Raw genomic sequence first — 18595 nt, 5'->3', positions numbered from 1 at the left:
TCAAGTCAATCTATTTCTATAAATTCGAGTTAGGAAAAATTATGAAGTTGGATGAAATCCATGTCTGCTTACTTATAAAGCTTGTTTTATGTTCCCAAACTTGATGTTATCATTGATATGTATGACGATTCATAGAGAAATCACTATTCCTATTCCTGTGAAATGATGAATCATCTGTTTCTACAAAGCTTACATTAAGTATCATATTCATCTTCGGAAACCTAGCTGATATCCATAGTAACTGAGCTTCATAACCACCAAAAGTGACACTCTCGTTTGTGCATGTGCAATAAGCCAATGTTTGAGAAGATGTCCATCTTACGACGGCTTTGTTTTCTTCCCAGTTTTAACAATCCGACGCAACACTTGCGTCCCAGTTCTCTTTTCTCTGCAAGGACAACACAAACAAAGTGACCAAAGACTCTTAAATAACAAAGCAATGAGGGGAAGAAAAACGCAGAGAACATCATAAAGGTACCTTTGGTGTAAGAAGACCAGCAGATAAAAGAGTGGGAGAAGCATCAAGGTTAGTATTGAAACAGCGAGGTAGAAGACACCCGATTTCTTCTGCAGGAGTTAGCATAGACTCATATGTTAAGGAAAAAAAACTGATGATATTTTTTTTTTGATTGGTTTCAATGTGCTTTAACATATAAAGCATGGTAGAAGATGCAAATGAAAACATGAATTAGCATAGACTCATATTAAAAAATAAAATTAAAAAACTGATAATATAATGTCTCTTTATTGGTTTCAATGTGCTTAAACATATAAAGCATGTTAGAAGATGCAAATGCAAAACATATTTGCACTAATTATTAATAACTAACAGCCTCGTTTGGCACACATTAGTAACACTAGGGTGACTCGACAGATCTTACCTTGCCTCCTTTAGGAAACGGTTTGGTTTTTCCAGTACAGGTATGAGCATCACAGAACTGTCTTAAGAAGTGTTCTTCAATCACAGAAAAAAAAATCAAAACCAAAGAGGATAATTTAGGCACACTTGATTTGAGAGTCATGTAGTAATTTAATTAGTAAGGAGAGTCATACCATGAAGACGGCTAGCAGCAGGACCTTGACTCACTGGGAAACAAGTATTCGCAAGACTCTGAACAAACAAATAAACACACTCAAAGTAAGCTTTTCTCCTTGGAGAAAATTACTAAAATAGAAGCAATAAAGAAGGTAATAACCTCGCAGAGATGACGGTTTTTAGCAGCAGCTGCAGGGTTACACTTACTCTTCCCCTTCTTGGAACTCATCAACACAAAGTCACAATGCAAAGCACCACACAGATCCGCCAAACACTTTGTACCAGTCTGAAAAACAATCATTTAAGTTATAATCAGCTCAGAGCATTCAAAACAGAGAGCATAGACCACCACCGCATACCGTATTCAGAAGGTTATAGTGTCTAGTGGCGAAGTGCTGGTCAAGAAACTTCTCCTCGTTGAAACTCTTCCTGCAGTAACCGCACTTCCACTCGTATACATCCACGTGGACCTTGTGCTGTTCTTGGTCTCTGTAGAGATCGTTGTCGGGATGGAGCCTGCACTTGTTTGGGATCTGGTATCTTTCCCGTTCCACAAACGGCGTCAAGTACTGTAAAGAAGAAACACTAAATCTTCACAAACGGCGTCAAATCAGATAGTAACAAGAGAAGAATCTCTAACTTACATCTTGTATAATCTGCCAAGCTGCTCTACTTCTATGTCGGGAACAGTGTATCTCTGGAGCATTACCTTCTCTAAGTTCCACGACAAGAGAGAATCAGTACAAAACAGAAGCTTAAGAGCTAAATCTAAAACTGGAACTAATCTACACAAAGGCTTATCACACTACAACTAGTAAACAACAAATCTTCAGTTTATGTTTTTGTCTGTATAGAGACAAAGAGTTAAAATCAATGTATCTCTGTAGCATTACCTTCTTCCTTACCAGATCTAAGTTAGTTCCACGACAAGAAAGAATCAAAAACAAAACAGAAGCTTAAGAGCTTAAAGTTTAATCTAAACAAAGGCTTATCACTACAATTAGTCAACAACGAATCTTCAGTTTATGTTTTGTTTTTGTTTTTGTCTGTATAGAGACAATGAGTTAGAATCTAAGTTCAACGACAAGGAAGAATCAATACAAAACAGAAGCTTAAGGCTTATCACTAAAACTAGTCAACATCAAAAGTTCCAGTTATGTTTTGTCTGTAGAGAGACAAGGAGTTGCCGGAGCTTTACCTGGTAGATTCAGATTCTCCCAACACCTACAGAGAGAAGATTCACAGGATTATAGATCAGAAAATTGCAAAATCAGATGAACGGTGGTGGAACACGTGAGCTTCGTTCGTTACAGTACCTGAGAGAGAAGAAGAAGAGGAAAGAGTAAGAGGAGGAGGAGGGGAATCACGGGACTTGACTCCTTTAGTCTTCCCATCGAAGAGAAGAGACGCAAGTGACGACGACGACGAAAGCTTCCTTACGAGAGATCTTCATTGCTATTTGTTGTTTCGGTATATAATTCTGTAGGCCCAATGGGCTTTTACTAATTCAAACGATGTTGGGCTGTTTTTTTGTTGTTGTCTCTCTCAATTTTCTACATGTTTTTTGTTTTTTTGTTGTCTCTCTCAATTTTCTACATTTTTAAATAACTTGGTTCATTAAAAAAAAAAATATTCTTAAGTTTTATTTAAAATCATAAATATACCGTTTTAATAGAGTTGAAAAAGCGGTGTTTGCATCTGACTGCTCTCAACTAGTGAAGATGGTGTATACACCAACAGAATGGCCGACGTTCACTACAGTTTCTACGAGGTAAGGAATTTTTTCATCCCTTCACTATTCAGCATATTCCGAGAGCACAAAATACAATGGCGGACAAGCTGGTACGGGGTGCTAGAAATCAGCCTGCTGCTATGGTTTATGTTGATTTGATTCTTCCAAAGTGGCTCTTAGATCAGGAATCTATTTAGTTTCGTTATAGCCTTTTGCCGTAAAAAAAATAGAGTTGAAAAAGCTACAACCCATTTTAAAATAAACCATTTTAGTTATTAACCTTTAAACTAGAACCAAAAAATTCATTATTTGTGTTTAAAAATCAATTTTAATACTGTAAAAAATCAACCATTAAACATAATTAGCGAAATTAAATAATTATCTATTAACAGAGCTAAAATAGTTAAAATCAGAGTTTTTTCTTATCAAATCTGAAAGTGGAGAATTAGAATGGTTAATTTTCTTTAATGATTTTATCAATTTGTACTTTTTTAAAAAAAATTTAAAAAAATTTCTTTTCAGTTGGGGGAAATACGCGGGAAATGAGTTTGATTTGGTTAAAGCTGTTGTCAACGACCAACGACGTGTTTCCCTCTAAATGTTTTTCTCGTCTCTCTCTCTCTCTCTCTCTCTCGCCTATATTACAACTTCATTCTCTTCTCTCTCCTCCCACCTCTCTCTTTCTCTGTCTCTACATCTTGATATTGAAAGAAACAATGGCTACGGTAAGAACAAACACACACACCTCATCTCTTTTGATCATCATCATCATCTTCATCTCTCTCTGTTTGATTTGGTGCAGGAGAACAAAGGAAGGCCATTGCCGAAGTTTGGTGAATGGGACGTGAACAATCCTGCATCGGCAGAAGGATTCACTGTCATTTTCAGCAAAGCTAGCGACGAGAAGAAGACCAAGAAAGCATCTGGTGCAGTCCCTAATAGTCAGAGAAATCAAAACTCCGATCAAAACAACCACCATGATTCTCAAAATTCAAAACCTAAGGTAGTTTTACTTTTCTTTCTCATCACATTCAACTTCTTAGTGTACGTTCGTTCCTGAATAGCACAGATTGCTAACCTGATCTTATGTTCTCTGAGCAGAAGAAATGGCTTTGCTTCCGTTGATTCCTGCCTTCTTCTGAAGAATCCGAGGATCATGAAGCTGAACAAGTTAGCAGAAGATACACACAACACAGCTTTCTTCTCCTCTGCTGATATTATACATTTTTGTTTCTTAATTTTATTTTGCCCACATTTTGGCCACAATGGATATAAAGATTTGTCTCCTGGCTCCTCCTAAGAACTTGTTTTTGATGGAAATATAATTGAGGACAACAGTCCTTTTCAGACATAATTAATGCTATTGTTTCCTATCAATGTAACAAGACTATATAAAATGGTTTCTCAATAGCCTTCCAATAGCTTTAAACTCCTCTACCCCATAACAAATTAACATTCAAGTTCACCTATATGTTGTGAGCTTCGAAAAAGATTGATGACACCACCTGAAGAATCTGCAGTAAAAGGATGCTGGAAACAAGTGAGTGGAAACTACACCAGACAATAACAGCAGGTAACATGTGTCCTGAACATTCATTTAACAATGGTAAACCGGTTTTAAACCGTATTATTTAATGATCCGATTTACATTTACTGTCTGTTACTGAAATCTTTTTTTCTTTTTAATGGTGGGAAAACTAAATTTCAAATTTTGAGCAATTTGTATTGTAATAATTAGGGTTAATCCGCAAGAGGCGACGCATCTCTCTCGATTAGATCCGATTCACCTTCAAACCGAAGCTCCGATCAATGTCGAGAGAGAGGATCAAACGTGAGTTCATATGCTTTGAACTAGACCACTGCCTGGTCTGTTCACTTTGCTTCTTTTCTTGTTATTACATATCTATCTATTCATATAGGCTCTTCTTTAAGATCATCTTTTAGTTTTGTGATTGTGATTTCTTATCAGAACAATTAATCTTCAGGTGAGTTGTTGGGGGCAGACCTTGCTCTTTTTTTTTTTTGTTGACACACTAGTTAAAGCTAAGGCACCTTGCATTGATGAAACTCTTGGTTAGTCTTTTGTCCATGTATATTAGTCACAACACATCAATTTACTTACTGATGAGTTTGCGTCAGATCGTATCAGGTGTATCTTCAAGTTGTTTCCTAGGGTTCCTGTTCCACCTCATTTGGTAGATGTCAGTGACGATGAAGATGTCTAAAACCTTCAAGAATCTCTTGGGGAAGCTTAGATCACAGGCTGAAAACTTGACTTCCTTCTTGAGAGCTGACATAAAGTAAAACCCAAAACACTTAGTCTTGAGTTCTCTCTTTTGTGTTTAGAGTAATCTTCTGGAAACGTTAGTTACCTTCTCTTAGATCTTAGTCTTCTTTTTAGTCTTTTTGTTGTTACCTAAAGAACTATGATGGCCGATCCAGGTTGTAGAGGGATGCATTGCCTCTTTTCAATATATTAAAGAGTGAAATTCAAGTCTTGCTTAGAGAGAGAACCGCTGCTTAACGAGGTACATATACAAGATTGGTCTCTATGTGTCTTGATTGTTGTCTACTGAGTAAATACTCTGTGATATTGTGAAGTTGCTGGACGAGATTGCTGAGAGATTTTACGGAGTGCAGCGTAGGAATCCTATGCAAGGAATGTTTGGAGATATCTTCAAGGTAAATATATAGATGATCTGCACTTATCTCATGTTTTTGAAGTTGCAATGCTTGAACCATTGAAATTCTCTCTTCTCTGTGTAGATGAGGGTTAAGGAAGGAGACAGAAGAGTCAAGAATACTCGTTTCTTCTTCCCCCATTTTGATTTTTTTTCTTTTTTGTATTTGGCAATGGTCTAATAATGGATAGTTCTGGAGGATTCTCCAGGTTATGTAATTTGTTTTTTTCTTATTTTCAAGTGGGTAAGAGTTTTGTTTTTCTTCTTTAATATATCTTCATGATAACTGAAAAAGAAAAGCTTCATGATAACCTAAAAGCTATTAGGGTCACTCCGGCTAACCTAAACCGTAGCTTTTCTAAACAAAAAGAAACCAAACCAATAATGGGTTCAAAGTCTTAACACAACAGCAAAGTTACCTTTGACAAGACCAAGTGATTTGACCTCTCATGGAGAAGCCAAGGACATAGACCTTGGATCATAGTCCTAACCCATCATAAAGCTCTTCTACATCAAATGCTATGCATCTTGGTACTATATGTGTACCTTTGCTATGTTGCACGTACGGATGAATCTCTTAGCGCAGAAAAATAAACATACTGGCTACTTGTTTATTCCAAAGCAAGTATTGTTGATCTGAACAATGAACTGCATATATTTCAATAATTGTCATTATATGTTTTGCTTTCAAATTGGCTGTGTAAAGACATCCAAGTGAGCATATTTAACTAAGAATGCTAGAAATTTTTAATCATCAATTATTTTTTGGTTATTTTTTTTTCGGTTTCAGATCACTTCAAGTTTTTAAACAATAAATTAATATTTTGATGTAAAAGCCACATACATACAAGTGGTCGAACTTCTTTGTTGATTTTTTGTTTGTTTTAATTCTTATGCTATGTAATTTTTTGTTAGTATTTAGTACTATAGTTATGACTTATGAAAAGCGCACTTAAAGACGTTAAGAACAACATGTTAATATTGATGATGTTTATTTATTTATTTTTAACATGCATGATTGGCTTTGTTTATACGGTAGGAAAATCGATGAAAATGAGTCTATATCAAGAAGGGACTTAGGGTACTTCTTGTGTGAGACGGTGATGGTGTGTCGGTCTTTGGTGGGAGCCATGTGTGGGTTGATCATTGCTCGCTCTCGAATTGTAACTATAGATTGATTGATGCGATCCGTGGATCAACGGCTATAACGATCTCTAATAATTATTTGACGCATCACAATAAGGCCTCGTCCAACAAATGCCAAGGTATTCATATGATTTAGTTTAATTATTCATATAAATATATTGTTTTTAGTGAACCTATAATTGTGGATATATGTAGCACAAACTAAAAAGGTCAAGCATGTTGTCGGTGGACATTCTCTCAAAAGAAAATAGCAAAGCTAAAACATAACAACTGCATTAAACTCTGATTCGTCGTTCTTCCCAACATATAAAATGGATCAACAGAATAATATGATGTCTAAACATTGGGTTAGTTGAGTTAACATTATGCTAATATTTTAGTATTAGGTGTAGTTCTTCCCAGAGAGTTAAAATTGTTCTATGAGTCGAGCATATAAATTTGTTTTTATAGAGTAACTAATGAAATTTATGTTAATAATCTATGTATATATAGGTCGGCATGGATATTTCCATGTGGTGAACAATGACTATACACATTGGAACTATACACATTGGTCCAATAGAAATGTATGCAATTGGAGGAAGTGCTAATCTTACTATCAACTCTCAAGGCAACCGTTTTCTTGCTCCTGGTGGCTCTTTAAACAAAGATGTACTCCAATTTTAACATTTCTATTCAACTTTAAATACAATATCAATGTGATTTGATTTCATTAAAAAAGATATTATGATAAACTTATGTTAGGGGTGGGGGGAGTAGGTAAAAAAGGATGAGGATGCGCCTGAAAGCGAATAGAGTCACTGGATTGGAGATCCAAAGGAGATCTAATGTTTATGGTGCACACACTTTCTGGCGCAGGGCCAACGAAATCGTCAAGCTATTCTAAAGCCTCTACCCTAGCTGCTAGACCGTCCTCTCGCGTTGGTGATATAACTATAGCATTGGGTGCACTCAGCTGCAAAAAGGGTTCCCATGCTGATCATAGCCCTACCAGTCTGTATGTGTGTGTGTATAATATATAATATGATGAAACCAGCACTTGAAAGCTAGTTATGTAATAATCTTGATGGAAAAGTGAGCCAATTTTATGTTTAGACGCATTATGTTTAGTTGCATGATAGTTAATAAAACGACTTACTAATTAAATAATCTTACGAACAAGTTGTTTGTAGTACATCTTTCACATATATAACTGTTACACATTTCTCAATATATTATACATATCCAATAAAGCCATGGCCATTAAGGGAGTTATCAACAGTCTGAACCGACTTAGTTACGTATGTATGAAACAATATAACAGAATAATAGAAAATGGATTCGGGGGGAACTGTTAATTAAATATAGCTCTTTGGTAACAAAAATACTGATCATAACAGTTTATGTTCCGTTAATAGGTTTTTAAGATGTATACATAAGCAATGTTAATCCCATTCCATCATCTCAATCAAATATTGAATTGAGAGGAAAAGAAAGTAGCATTTTGAAATGAGTACTATACTTTTTCAAACCGTAACAGTATTAGTCTCGATTATATCGAGTTCTGTAGCTCAAGCAGGAAATATTCCAGCGGTTATAGCATTTGGAGATTCAATACTCGATACCGGCAACAACAATGACCTTAGCACTTTAACTAAAGTCAATTTCTATCCGTATGGAAGAGATTTTGTAACTCGACAAGCCACTGGAAGATTTGGCAATGGAAGAATTCCTACAGATATGATCGGTATATAACATATCATTTTCATTATAATATTTTTTGAATAACTAGGAGATTCTAAACCCGTAAAACATGTACATCCCTATCGAACGAGGATCCATACCATTTAAATTAATAATCACTAGGAGAACAGACTCACGCAACTGGACATCAATTTTTAGTTTGTTATTAAAAGTGAATTCAGAATTTAATTCTTTTTGGGGTGGAATAATATGCATGCAGCCGAAGGTTTGGGAGTAAAGAACATTGTACCAGCTTATCGTAGTTCAGATCTTCAACCCAATGATATCTTAACCGGTGTTAGTTTTGCTTCTGGTGGTTCTGGTTTAGATCCAATGACCGCACAAGTTCAGGTAAGTTACACTTAAGGAAATGTAATTTAAATTCTTATGTAATATATAAAAATTCATCATTTAATTAAAATACAAATTAATCACAGGGAGTTATATGGATACCAGACCAATTAAACGACTTCAAAGCTTACATAGCAAAGCTAAACAGCATTACTGAAGATGAAGAGAAGACGAGATCAATCATCTCTAATGCAGTTTATATCATTTCCGCTGGAAATAACGATCTTGGCATCACATTCGTCTCCAATCCAGCTAGAAACACTCGATATACTGTCTTCTCCTACACCAACATGATGATTTCATGGACTCAATCATTCATGCAGGTACGTTAATTTTTAAAATTCGATACCAAATTTTACATGTATCAACTTACATTTGATTTATATATACATATAGGAGTTATATAATTTGGGAGCAAGAAAATTTGCGATTATGGGAACGTTGCCTTTGGGTTGCTTACCAGGAGCAAGCAACGCTATTGGAGGGATATGTCTAGAACCCGCAAACGCAGTCGCTAGACTCTTTAACCAGAAGCTAGCAAACGAAGTCAACAATCTGAACTCAGTGCTACCAGGCTCTCGTTCCATCTACATTGACATGTATAATCCTCTTCTTGAACTCGTCATCAACCCACTAAGATCAGGTTAGTGTTATTTTCTTTTGGATGTTTTTTTTTCCATTGAAACTGTGACTGCATTAATCATTTTTTTTTAAATAAGTTTTTTTCACGGCCATGCATAATATAATTTGGGTTCCTTTTAGGATTTACGTGGTCAACTTGGCCTTGCTGTTGTTCTCCTGCGGCTCCGGTACCGTGTTTGGATGCATCTCGACATGTGTTTTGGGACATTGCTCACCCAACGGAGAAAGCTTATCAAACTATTATCCCTCCGATTATTCAACAAATCCAACAAAGCTTCGCTTGATGTGGGTGTCTTCGTCTCAGCAATTAATCTATTTTACGTGCTTGTAACATATTTATTGTTCTTATGACTGTTAATGTTGCGTATCTTATCTATGAATATATCCAACTGTTTACATATTAAAAAAAATCCATCCTCTTCTACTATATGGATGATATATATATATATATATATTTTTTTTTTTTGTCAACCATGGATGAAATATTATGATTGTTTATGTGAACATATTAACAATAGCAAACAACTTGCACCTCTCTTATACTTCATTGGCCTTCTTTTGCCAAGTATCCTGCTCTTTTATAAGCTTTCTGTTAACCTGAAACCCAATGTTAATAGCTTTGTAGCGTAAACAGTACGCACAACGTTACATGTCACGCATGGAACAATGATCGAAAGATAACAAGGCAGAGAGTCTCTTACTTTTAGTTAAGATAAGGTCGTTATTATGGTTTTTTTTCTTGTAGTAATGGGCTTCAAAAATAATTGCTTTGTGCCATTAAATATTCTCTTCGATTTTTGGGGACTTTTAAAAGGTTAAGACAAAAAAAAAAGACGAGAGTTTCTTAAAACATTACACAGAGCTTTTATAAAATTTAGTCATCTTATTATTTTTGTCGGAAATATGATATGTAGTGGTGAAGTCCACCTGTTAATTTGTTCTCATTTTGACCTAGTTCGAAGACTATATTAAAAAGGCTAGCACCAAACTACCCGCCACATTGCAAGTTTGTGAGCAGCACAAAGTTTGTGAAGACATTTCTACTTGTTTTGTGGAGTTCAAATAAAAATTTATAGAGTTATCCAATTATCTTAAAAAATTTATAGGAAAAGGAATAAAAATCAAAGTCTATATCAACACAAAGAAGAAGATGTATCAAAATATTAAGGATTCAGTGGCGTGGTTGCCTCCGAAGATCAAGGGAGGGTGATCAGGTCCACTGACATCCTGGTTTATAAGTTGGTCAATATTTAAATTTAATGTGATACGCATGTTTCTTTCTTTTTCTTGTTAGACTTTAAGGTCAAACAAAAAAAACTTGGGAAAATATAGAAATACACATATGCATCATGTCCAATAAAGAATCTCGAAAGCCGGTACACTTTTTATGGACTTTTGTCAAAGCACATACATTTTGTGGATATCTACCGACTACCGTTTATTATAATTACAGTGCTGATTCATGATACTTTGCAAAATACAAATCTACTCAAAAGTCCAAACTCTAAGGATAAGGTCGGAGTATAACATGCACATCAGTCTCCAGTGCTTCTTATAAGTTCAAGTGGAGTATAAACAGTTTAGAATATAAACTGTTATATATTTAAAATTCAAAATGCTTAAATATTGGAAGAATCTTGCATGAAATCATCAAATCCATTAGTTTATGTTACACTTTTCACTTTTATCTTTCGTGTAAACTTATCCACAAGTTTTGGATTTTGCTGTTTAGTCTTCTTAAAGAGCCATTTGTGAATACTCAAAGCCGCATCATGATTAATTTATCGAATATACATACAAACATTATGTACTCAACTATGTAAATATTATTCAACTAAAAAGTGCATATAAACTATGTATACAACTCTTGGTTAAGCTTCAAAACATCAAGTTGTAATGTGGTTAGAATGGTTATGGCCTTATGAGATGTCTACATTACTAGTTAGCATGGATATCTATATTTTTGAAAACATGTATAGTTTTGGATCCGAGTTCGTTTAGTTATGGGTTAATTTGCTATTTAAACGTTGATAAAAAAAAAGAGTCCTATTTAAACTTGATTGTTACGATTGGATTAGATTTGCCTGCCATATGCGGCGAGCTTTCTTTGCTTCTCCGATTTAAATTAACATTTCTTTAAACTCATTTGATAATTTTATAAACAATGGGCAAAAACGTATGAATCAGATAACTACAAGTGGCCAAACAAGAGGGCTTGAGAGTGGATGAGGATAAGCAGCCACGTAGAGGAGGAGGTGGCTCTTGGGAAGAGTCAAGGGTCGGTTTAATTCCAATAACCGGCCTTTTTCAAGTTTAAAATAATAGTATTTCAACTCTTTTTCTTCGTACTCTGGGACCGAATTTATCACTTTTTCCACGTAGGATCAATAAAAAACATAAACATTCGTGACCTCATGGGGACAACATCCTACATGGTACCCAAAATAATATTGTTTTGTTGTCATCGATGCCAAAAGCTATACTATTAAAGGTCACTTTTAGTGGAAATGTAAAAGTAACAATGGAATATAATAGAGTTGGTGTGTCGAAGGTCCAGTTTCAGCACATAAAAAAATTGCTAATGATCTCTTGGTATTGCTAAAACAAAAGAGTTTCTTAAACAATTAATGCGTTCTTTGTGGTTGTGTTGGAAGGCAATGCGGCTATTTGAAAATGTTTGAGGCATATTAACGCCACATTGTTTTATAATAAGAGTGTTACATGCATTACACTTTTTAATACACATAACATACCTAAGGGTGGTCAGAATGCAGGTAATTATTTCAAGATATGCAGACTAAAATTTCAAACTTCTGCGGACTGAGTAAAGACAAAATGAATACCTTACATTTCTAATGCATGTTTCTTTAAATCTTTTACTACATATATATTATATATTGAATGAACAAACCTATATGACAAGATCAACATAGACTTTTTGTTGTAAGAGTTGTAACATTTATCAGTTTACACTAATTAATCTATATATATATATATATATATATATATAGATATATATATATATATTGTTGAGTTTTCAGTTTTCATTCATTTATAAATCTGTAACAACATAACCATATCAGTTCCAATTTTATATGATTTAATAAATGATTTAATATGGTTTGAACTCCGAAGAAAAAAAGTTACTGTTTGATATATTTTTGTTTTATCAAACGAAAAACCACATTCTATTATTCGAATCTTGGTTGGTTTTAAAGATGCCTAAACACCTCAAATACAGTTCACTATACAGTTAATTTTTTGCGTATTGTAGTTTACACAAATACAAAGAGTCAAATACGCTCATAGCATGGGGTATAAGACAGAGACAAAGAAAAAGATATTTATTAAATAAAATGCCACGTGGCATTAAAAATCGTAAAAGAGCAAGGCTCCGCTGAGCTGTCTATAAAATGCCAGAGATGCATCCCTTCAAGACATCCCACACAAAACTTACCCAAATCCTTTGTCTGAAACCAAGAGCTGTCCTAGTTACGATGGCCATAACTGCTACTCAAAACGACGCTGTTTCGTTCTCAGCCGATAAGATTTCATATGATCTTGTGGAAACTGATGTTGACATCATCACTTCCGGTCGCCGTCGTATTCCGGCACACTCCGGCGTACTGGTAAGACTCTTTTTGTTGCATGTCCGATCAGTTTCCTACGTTCTCCATCTTATTTCTTCTTTCGATATCAAACTTTCAATGCAGGCTTCTGCATTGCCGGTACTTACCAACATCATCGAGAAGCCGAGGAAAAGCCACGGCGGACGCGGATCATCGAAGAGAGTGGTTAAGATTCTCGGCGTTCCATGTGACGCCGTTTCAGTCTTCGTTAGATTCCTCTACTCTCCCAGGTTAGTCTCATATTTTTTCAAATATTACGAATGATTAAGGTTTTGATAAACTTTTAGATGAATTGAATGAATTTATTTACTAATATTATTTCCTACTAAAATCGTGGGAAGATCATTGCTAAATGGTTGATTTATTTATATATATATACACAAATTTTGACTTTTCCAATATAAACCGTATCACGATTGATTTGGACTTTGATTTAATATTCAAAACGTGTGAAACACAAGGAAGGCAAAACTTATTATGAATCAAATTTGAAACATTCAACTGCAATTGTTTTTTCTCTATAATGTCTAAAATACCATTTCGTGTCGTTCGTTTAGTTTGACGGAGAAGGAAATGGAGAATTATGGAATCCATCTACTTGCTCTATCACACGTGTACATGGTGCCTCAGCTTAAGCAAAGGTGCACGAAAGGCGTCGGCGAGAGAGTGACGGCAGAGAACGTGGTCGATGTTCTCCAACTAGCTCGGCTTTGCGACGCACCTGGCCTCTGTCTCAAGTGTATGCGTTTGATCCACTCAAAGTTCAAGACCGTTGAGCAAACCGAAGGATGGAAGTTTCTTCAAGAACACGATCCTTGGCTTGAACTCGACATTCTCCAGTTCATCGATGAGGCTGAATCGGTAACAAATCTTTAAACCCATAACGTTTTTCATTTTTACATTTTTTTCTCTGTTTGTTTCCTCCTGGTTTATATATATATATATAATATATAAACCAAAAGTCTGGACTGATATTATTACTAAAATTACTCTTATAATTTATCTGTATTAGCAAAGCCTTAATATAAGATTTAAAAGGCCGATAATGCCAAACTAGTGACTAGTTTAGAACTTGAGAGTCGTATAGTTATTGTTGGAAAAAGGTCAAGAACATTTTAAGTCATTTTTAATATAAAAATCGAAAATTTGGGGCCATTCGACTAAGTATAATAGCTTTATAAATTTAGGGACCAGTGTGAATGTTTCACTCTGGACGTGTTCAGAACTGGCTATGAGTATCAGTTTCTGATCATATTTAGGTTTTTGGGTGATTTCTTGCAGAGGAAGAAAAGAAGACGGAGACACAGACGAGAACAGAATCTTTATATGCAATTGAGTGAAGCCATGGAATGTATCGAGCACATATGCACTGAAGGTTGCACGTTGGTAGGACCATCGTCCAACTTAGACAACAAGAAGTCAACATCTCAAGTAAAAACCGGTCCATGCAGTGCTTTCTCGACTTGTTACGGACTCCAACTTTTGATACGTCACTTTGCAATCTGCAAGAAACGAGTCGATGGCAAAGGTTGTCTTCGTTGTAAGAGAATGATTCAACTCCTTAGACTCCATTCTTCAATCTGCGACCAATCTGAGTCTTGTCGTGTCCCACTTTGCAGGTAAAACAGCCAACATATTGAGAATAATTAAGTAAAACCCACGTTTTTTTTTTCTTTTTGATTCTAGTGATAAAAGTGTTCACTTCTCTATAGTAAAATCTTGTTTGATATTCACTTTCGGTGACAATAATAATGATAATATGTTTGTGGTGGTGACCTACTTATTAGATGATGAGTCATGATCAGAAGGCTGGAAATAACTTTTGTTTTCGGAAAGCTATTTTACAAAAATCTTTTGTTTTTGTAAAGATATTTTAGAAGTTGGAATCTAATTTCATTGTCACTTTTTTGTGATTGGAGTAGGCAATTTAAGAATAGAGGAAAAATGGACAATAAAATGGCCGAGGACACAAAGTGGAAGGTTCTAGTGAGAAGAGTTGCGTCTGCGAAAGCCATGTCTTCATTGTCTCAATCAAAGAAGCAGAAATGTGAAGTGTTATTCAAAGAAGAAGCTGAATTTTTCATCAGAATCAGGAAGAAGTTATTTTGATTTGTTATTGTGTTATTGTAGTCTTGTAGATTATGTATTTAATGAGCGATTGTTAGTAATTTGTCTCTCGGAATGGTTGATTGGGTTAAATTTGTCGATGAGTAACCCTTTTAATTTGTTGTTTGTTTGATCCTATTTATAAATAAATGTATTTACATATGTTCTTTTATCAAACGTATTCAGCTATGTGATTCATAAGTAAAATTATATGTAATCTTTTTAACAATGTAGTTTGCTTAAAAAACAATTTTATTTGCAAGACTAAAAGTAACAATGTGGAAAATCATTTTACCACCAAGTTTTAATCTGTGATCCATTTTTGAAAAGTCTCATCCCAAATTTTTTTTTGTCTACTTATACAAATATTAAATCTTATACGTTTCTGATACAAGATTTTTAACATATATTTCATAGAAATATTCGGTTAGGACTATACAAGTCAAAATTATCAAAATAATTTTAGATGTATGTATCTGATATGATCAGATCTCGTTGTGTTTTTGCTATAACAAAACATACATATTGTATATGAATCCTTACAAGTAGATATTAGGGAAGCCCTGAGGTATTTTTTTTTTTAATCTAAACTCCAAGTTGTATCGTCCAATCAATTACAATCATTGTAACTACGAATGAGAAAAGAAAAATTGCAAGGAAGAAACATAAATTCAATAGAAGGAGATGAAGATTGACCAACTGGTCTTAGTCATTGGTATAGTGGAAGTCGATCCTGATTTGAGGATTCAAAAGCAAACAAAGAAAATTATTAGAAAAACGTGTACTTTATTACCACAACAGATATTTATTTTTATTTTTATTGTGTAGTTGAAAACGCTAAGACGTGTGGGAAACATAGGAACCACGCAATGTGGTGGTTTCATGTCTGTTTAATGTCTCACATTTCAATTCATACTGATTAACTACCATATGAAAATGCAATAACTAAATAGTATAAATAAACCAACAAAAGGATCTACTTAAGAGTTTATTCTTTTCGAAATAGTATAAGAATATATTCATGCTATGAAAAAATAATTTGGCTAAGAAAATTAAGACGGCGACGAGAATGTAAGACATACCTTTAAAAATAAAGTTCAGAAATGGAGCCATGCAGCCACAAATGTTTTGATACTACTAGACCGATAGAGAGTTTCTACTAGAGACCACAACTTAATTCTTATGATGTAAACATGAGTGGCTAAAGTTTTAACCACATAATAAAGATAGTTTTTATTAAAATAAAATGTTGCGTTTCAACCATCTGATTTTTAGTGATTGTGTTTGTGTATGACATTTGAGTTGTAAATAAAATGTTGTAATGAAATATGAAATACTTATCAATGTGTTCCAATTCAGGTCCTTGAACCGTGAATCCTAACAGCTATTCAACGGCAGTGAATTCACCAATAACAATGTTGAAAAGCGTTTACTATCATTCATCCGCTTCTGACAAAGTAGAGACAAGTTCTTATTGTTGCTATCAAAGACATGTCGAGTATTTACTTTAGCTCATGGCTTTATATGTTGCTATCAAAGACATCACCGAGACTTGTGTTCCTAACAAACGGTATATGCATCAACGGGTTACGGTTCTATGGGACCAAACACGGATAGAGGAGCTATGCCAAAAAGAGTTTTTTTTAAAAAAAAAATCTGATAGAATTTCTCGTTGATAAGAAATACATATAAAGAAATCTGACAAAAAGGGAAAAATTTAAAAGTGCCCACACGCAGGATCGAACTACGGACCTTCAGTTTACAAGACTGACGCTCTACCACTGAGCTATACGGGCATTTTATACAATGTTTTACTTAAAATTATAAATTCGGTTCAAAGAACCAATTGTTTATTTTTTGCTAAAATTTGGTGAAAGAACCAATAGTTCCACAGGCAATCAATAAATGTGAAATCCGTTCGATAATCTGGAACCAGAGTGCACGATAATGATTTAGCCTATAATGAACCATGTCTCAGTATCTAACAAGGAAGTCTTTGACAAACCATTATGTTTTAGCCTATAAAAGTCAATGCACGATAAGTATCTACCTTCCTAGAGTAATGAGAGATTCGTGAGCCTCATACTAAGTAAGTAGTACCATGTTCTGTAAATGCTCAAATGACAATTTTGCTTCAGTTGTAGCAGGTCTCTTAATAATCAACCGTTGGTCCATGTCGGAGAACTCCAAGGAAACAAGATATGCGAACCCTTCATGAGATCTGTAAAGAAGTGTTAATATGGAGAAAGATGATAATACTAAGAGAGACATTTGTTAGTAGACTTTATCATAACACAGATGGACGAAAAACACACTAAACTATGGACTTATAAGATTGCATAGTTGAAAAACCGGGTCATTGTCTCCAGCTAACAGTGAATCATTTACAGAATGGCCAAGTCTGTCCATCGTTACACACAAAGTCAATTTTAGTTCCTGTCCGTCATCGCACACAAAACCACTTTAAGTTACTCCAATAACCGCAAAGTATGCAGAAGTGCAGAACATGGAATGAATGGCATCTTAGTTTTTCTCCCCCAGGTATAAAAATAAACATAAGCGAATATATCCATCACCATGCAGTAAAGCTCTCTCTTGCACTAAACACTAGTCTATGCAACTAACGAAAGATAAGACATGAGTTTGCAAATTAAATCGATAATTCTAAATTCTAAATGTTTTTATACAATACAAAATAATTTTATTACGTGAGCTTTGAATGTAATATTTCGGGCATATCAAATTTTACTATTTACTATGTAAATTCTTTTTTATTTTTTTGAAAAAATTATGTAAGTACTTAAAAATAGAAAATCAACTTAAAATTTATACTTAAAGAAAAATAGACATTCAAGCGTTAGCTGATCCATATAATACCAAGACAGAAAATTGACTAATCAACCGATTACGTAAAAAACATTTTTTTTTAAAACGTAGCATGCATGTGCGGTGATAAAAAAAATTTGGTTGAACATTTTGATAATTTGAAATCTGAAAAGTGTGCTGTGGTGTGTAATTTGATAATTTATAAATATGAATTTTCATTTTTTACGATGACAATCTTTTTCCTCTTTTTGTTCGTTTTATAATCCCTTTTAAAGATATAAATATCTTCGTCTTTTTAAAAGAAAATATCTTATATTAAAAAGGTGCTTTTGTAAATGAGAATTTATAAATATGACTACTTTTCCTTTCTTAATATATTACAATTTTTTCCTTCCTTTTTTTGTTCTTTTCCATAATCTGTCTTTAGATTTAGCCCCAGTAGTTTGAACGTAAAAGAAAAAAATAACAAACTTAAAAAGAAACCCTAGTACGGGTGGTAGAGGACTTGTGTCTGAAATTTGTTAACCTTTAGAGAAGATGAGTGGGAAGAACGATGCGGCGAAGACAGGCAAAATAGCGGTGTGGTGGGACATGAAGGACTGTCCGGTTCCAGAGGGTATTGATGATCATCGTGTCCGTCCGAGTATAGAAGGTGCCTTCAAGGAACAAGGCTACTCTGGTCCTGTCTCCATCACAGCCTATGGCGACCAAAAACAAACCCCTG

The 18595-nt window shown here is 34.5% G+C and overlaps 4 protein-coding genes and 1 non-coding gene across 5 annotated transcripts; 3 read left to right on the top strand and 2 right to left on the bottom strand.

Annotated features, from left to right (window-relative positions):
* Positions 1-29: 29 nt before the first annotated feature.
* On the bottom strand, positions 30-2516 carry LOC103855036. The gene is made up of 9 exons (XM_009131998.2): positions 2353-2516; positions 2235-2260; positions 1681-1750; positions 1396-1605; positions 1197-1322; positions 1054-1111; positions 882-955; positions 479-567; positions 30-388 (listed from the first exon to the last, which is right to left on the bottom strand). Exons 1-9 carry the CDS (start codon positions 2428-2430, stop codon positions 319-321), a joined length of 801 nt encoding a protein of 266 aa, XP_009130246.1. The 5' UTR covers positions 2431-2516; the 3' UTR covers positions 30-318.
* Positions 2517-2754: 238 nt separating this feature from the next.
* LOC103855035 (RPM1-interacting protein 4) lies at positions 2755-4052 on the top strand. The gene is made up of 2 exons (XM_033285772.1): positions 2755-3771; positions 3870-4052. Exons 1-2 carry the CDS (start codon positions 3367-3369, stop codon positions 3891-3893), a joined length of 429 nt encoding a protein of 142 aa, XP_033141663.1. The 5' UTR covers positions 2755-3366; the 3' UTR covers positions 3894-4052.
* A 3973-nt stretch (positions 4053-8025) lies between these two features.
* On the top strand, positions 8026-10142 carry LOC103855034 (GDSL esterase/lipase At5g63170). The gene is made up of 5 exons (XM_009131996.2): positions 8026-8321; positions 8538-8668; positions 8755-8991; positions 9065-9311; positions 9431-10142. Exons 1-5 carry the CDS (start codon positions 8084-8086, stop codon positions 9592-9594), a joined length of 1017 nt encoding a protein of 338 aa, XP_009130244.1. The 5' UTR covers positions 8026-8083; the 3' UTR covers positions 9595-10142.
* A 2586-nt stretch (positions 10143-12728) lies between these two features.
* On the top strand, positions 12729-15217 carry LOC103855033 (BTB/POZ and TAZ domain-containing protein 1). Its single transcript, XM_009131995.2, has 5 exons — positions 12729-12939; positions 13024-13169; positions 13497-13800; positions 14221-14558; positions 14862-15217. The coding sequence occupies exons 1-5, from the start codon at positions 12733-12735 to the stop codon at positions 15046-15048; spliced, it is 1182 nt and encodes a 393-aa protein (XP_009130243.2). The 5' UTR covers positions 12729-12732; the 3' UTR covers positions 15049-15217.
* Positions 15218-16769: 1552 nt separating this feature from the next.
* Positions 16770-16841, bottom strand: TRNAT-UGU. Its single transcript has one exon. It is a non-coding gene; the product is annotated as a tRNA-Thr (tRNA).
* Between the last annotated feature and the right edge of the window lie 1754 nt (positions 16842-18595).

The sequence above is a fragment of the Brassica rapa genome, chromosome A02 (genome assembly GCF_000309985.2).
Source record: "Brassica rapa cultivar Chiifu-401-42 chromosome A02, CAAS_Brap_v3.01, whole genome shotgun sequence".
In the NCBI taxonomy this organism is placed as follows: Eukaryota; Viridiplantae; Streptophyta; class Magnoliopsida; order Brassicales; family Brassicaceae; genus Brassica; species Brassica rapa.
The sequence above is the reverse complement of the archived record's forward strand: the minus strand, read 5'-3'. Positions and strand labels throughout refer to the sequence as shown.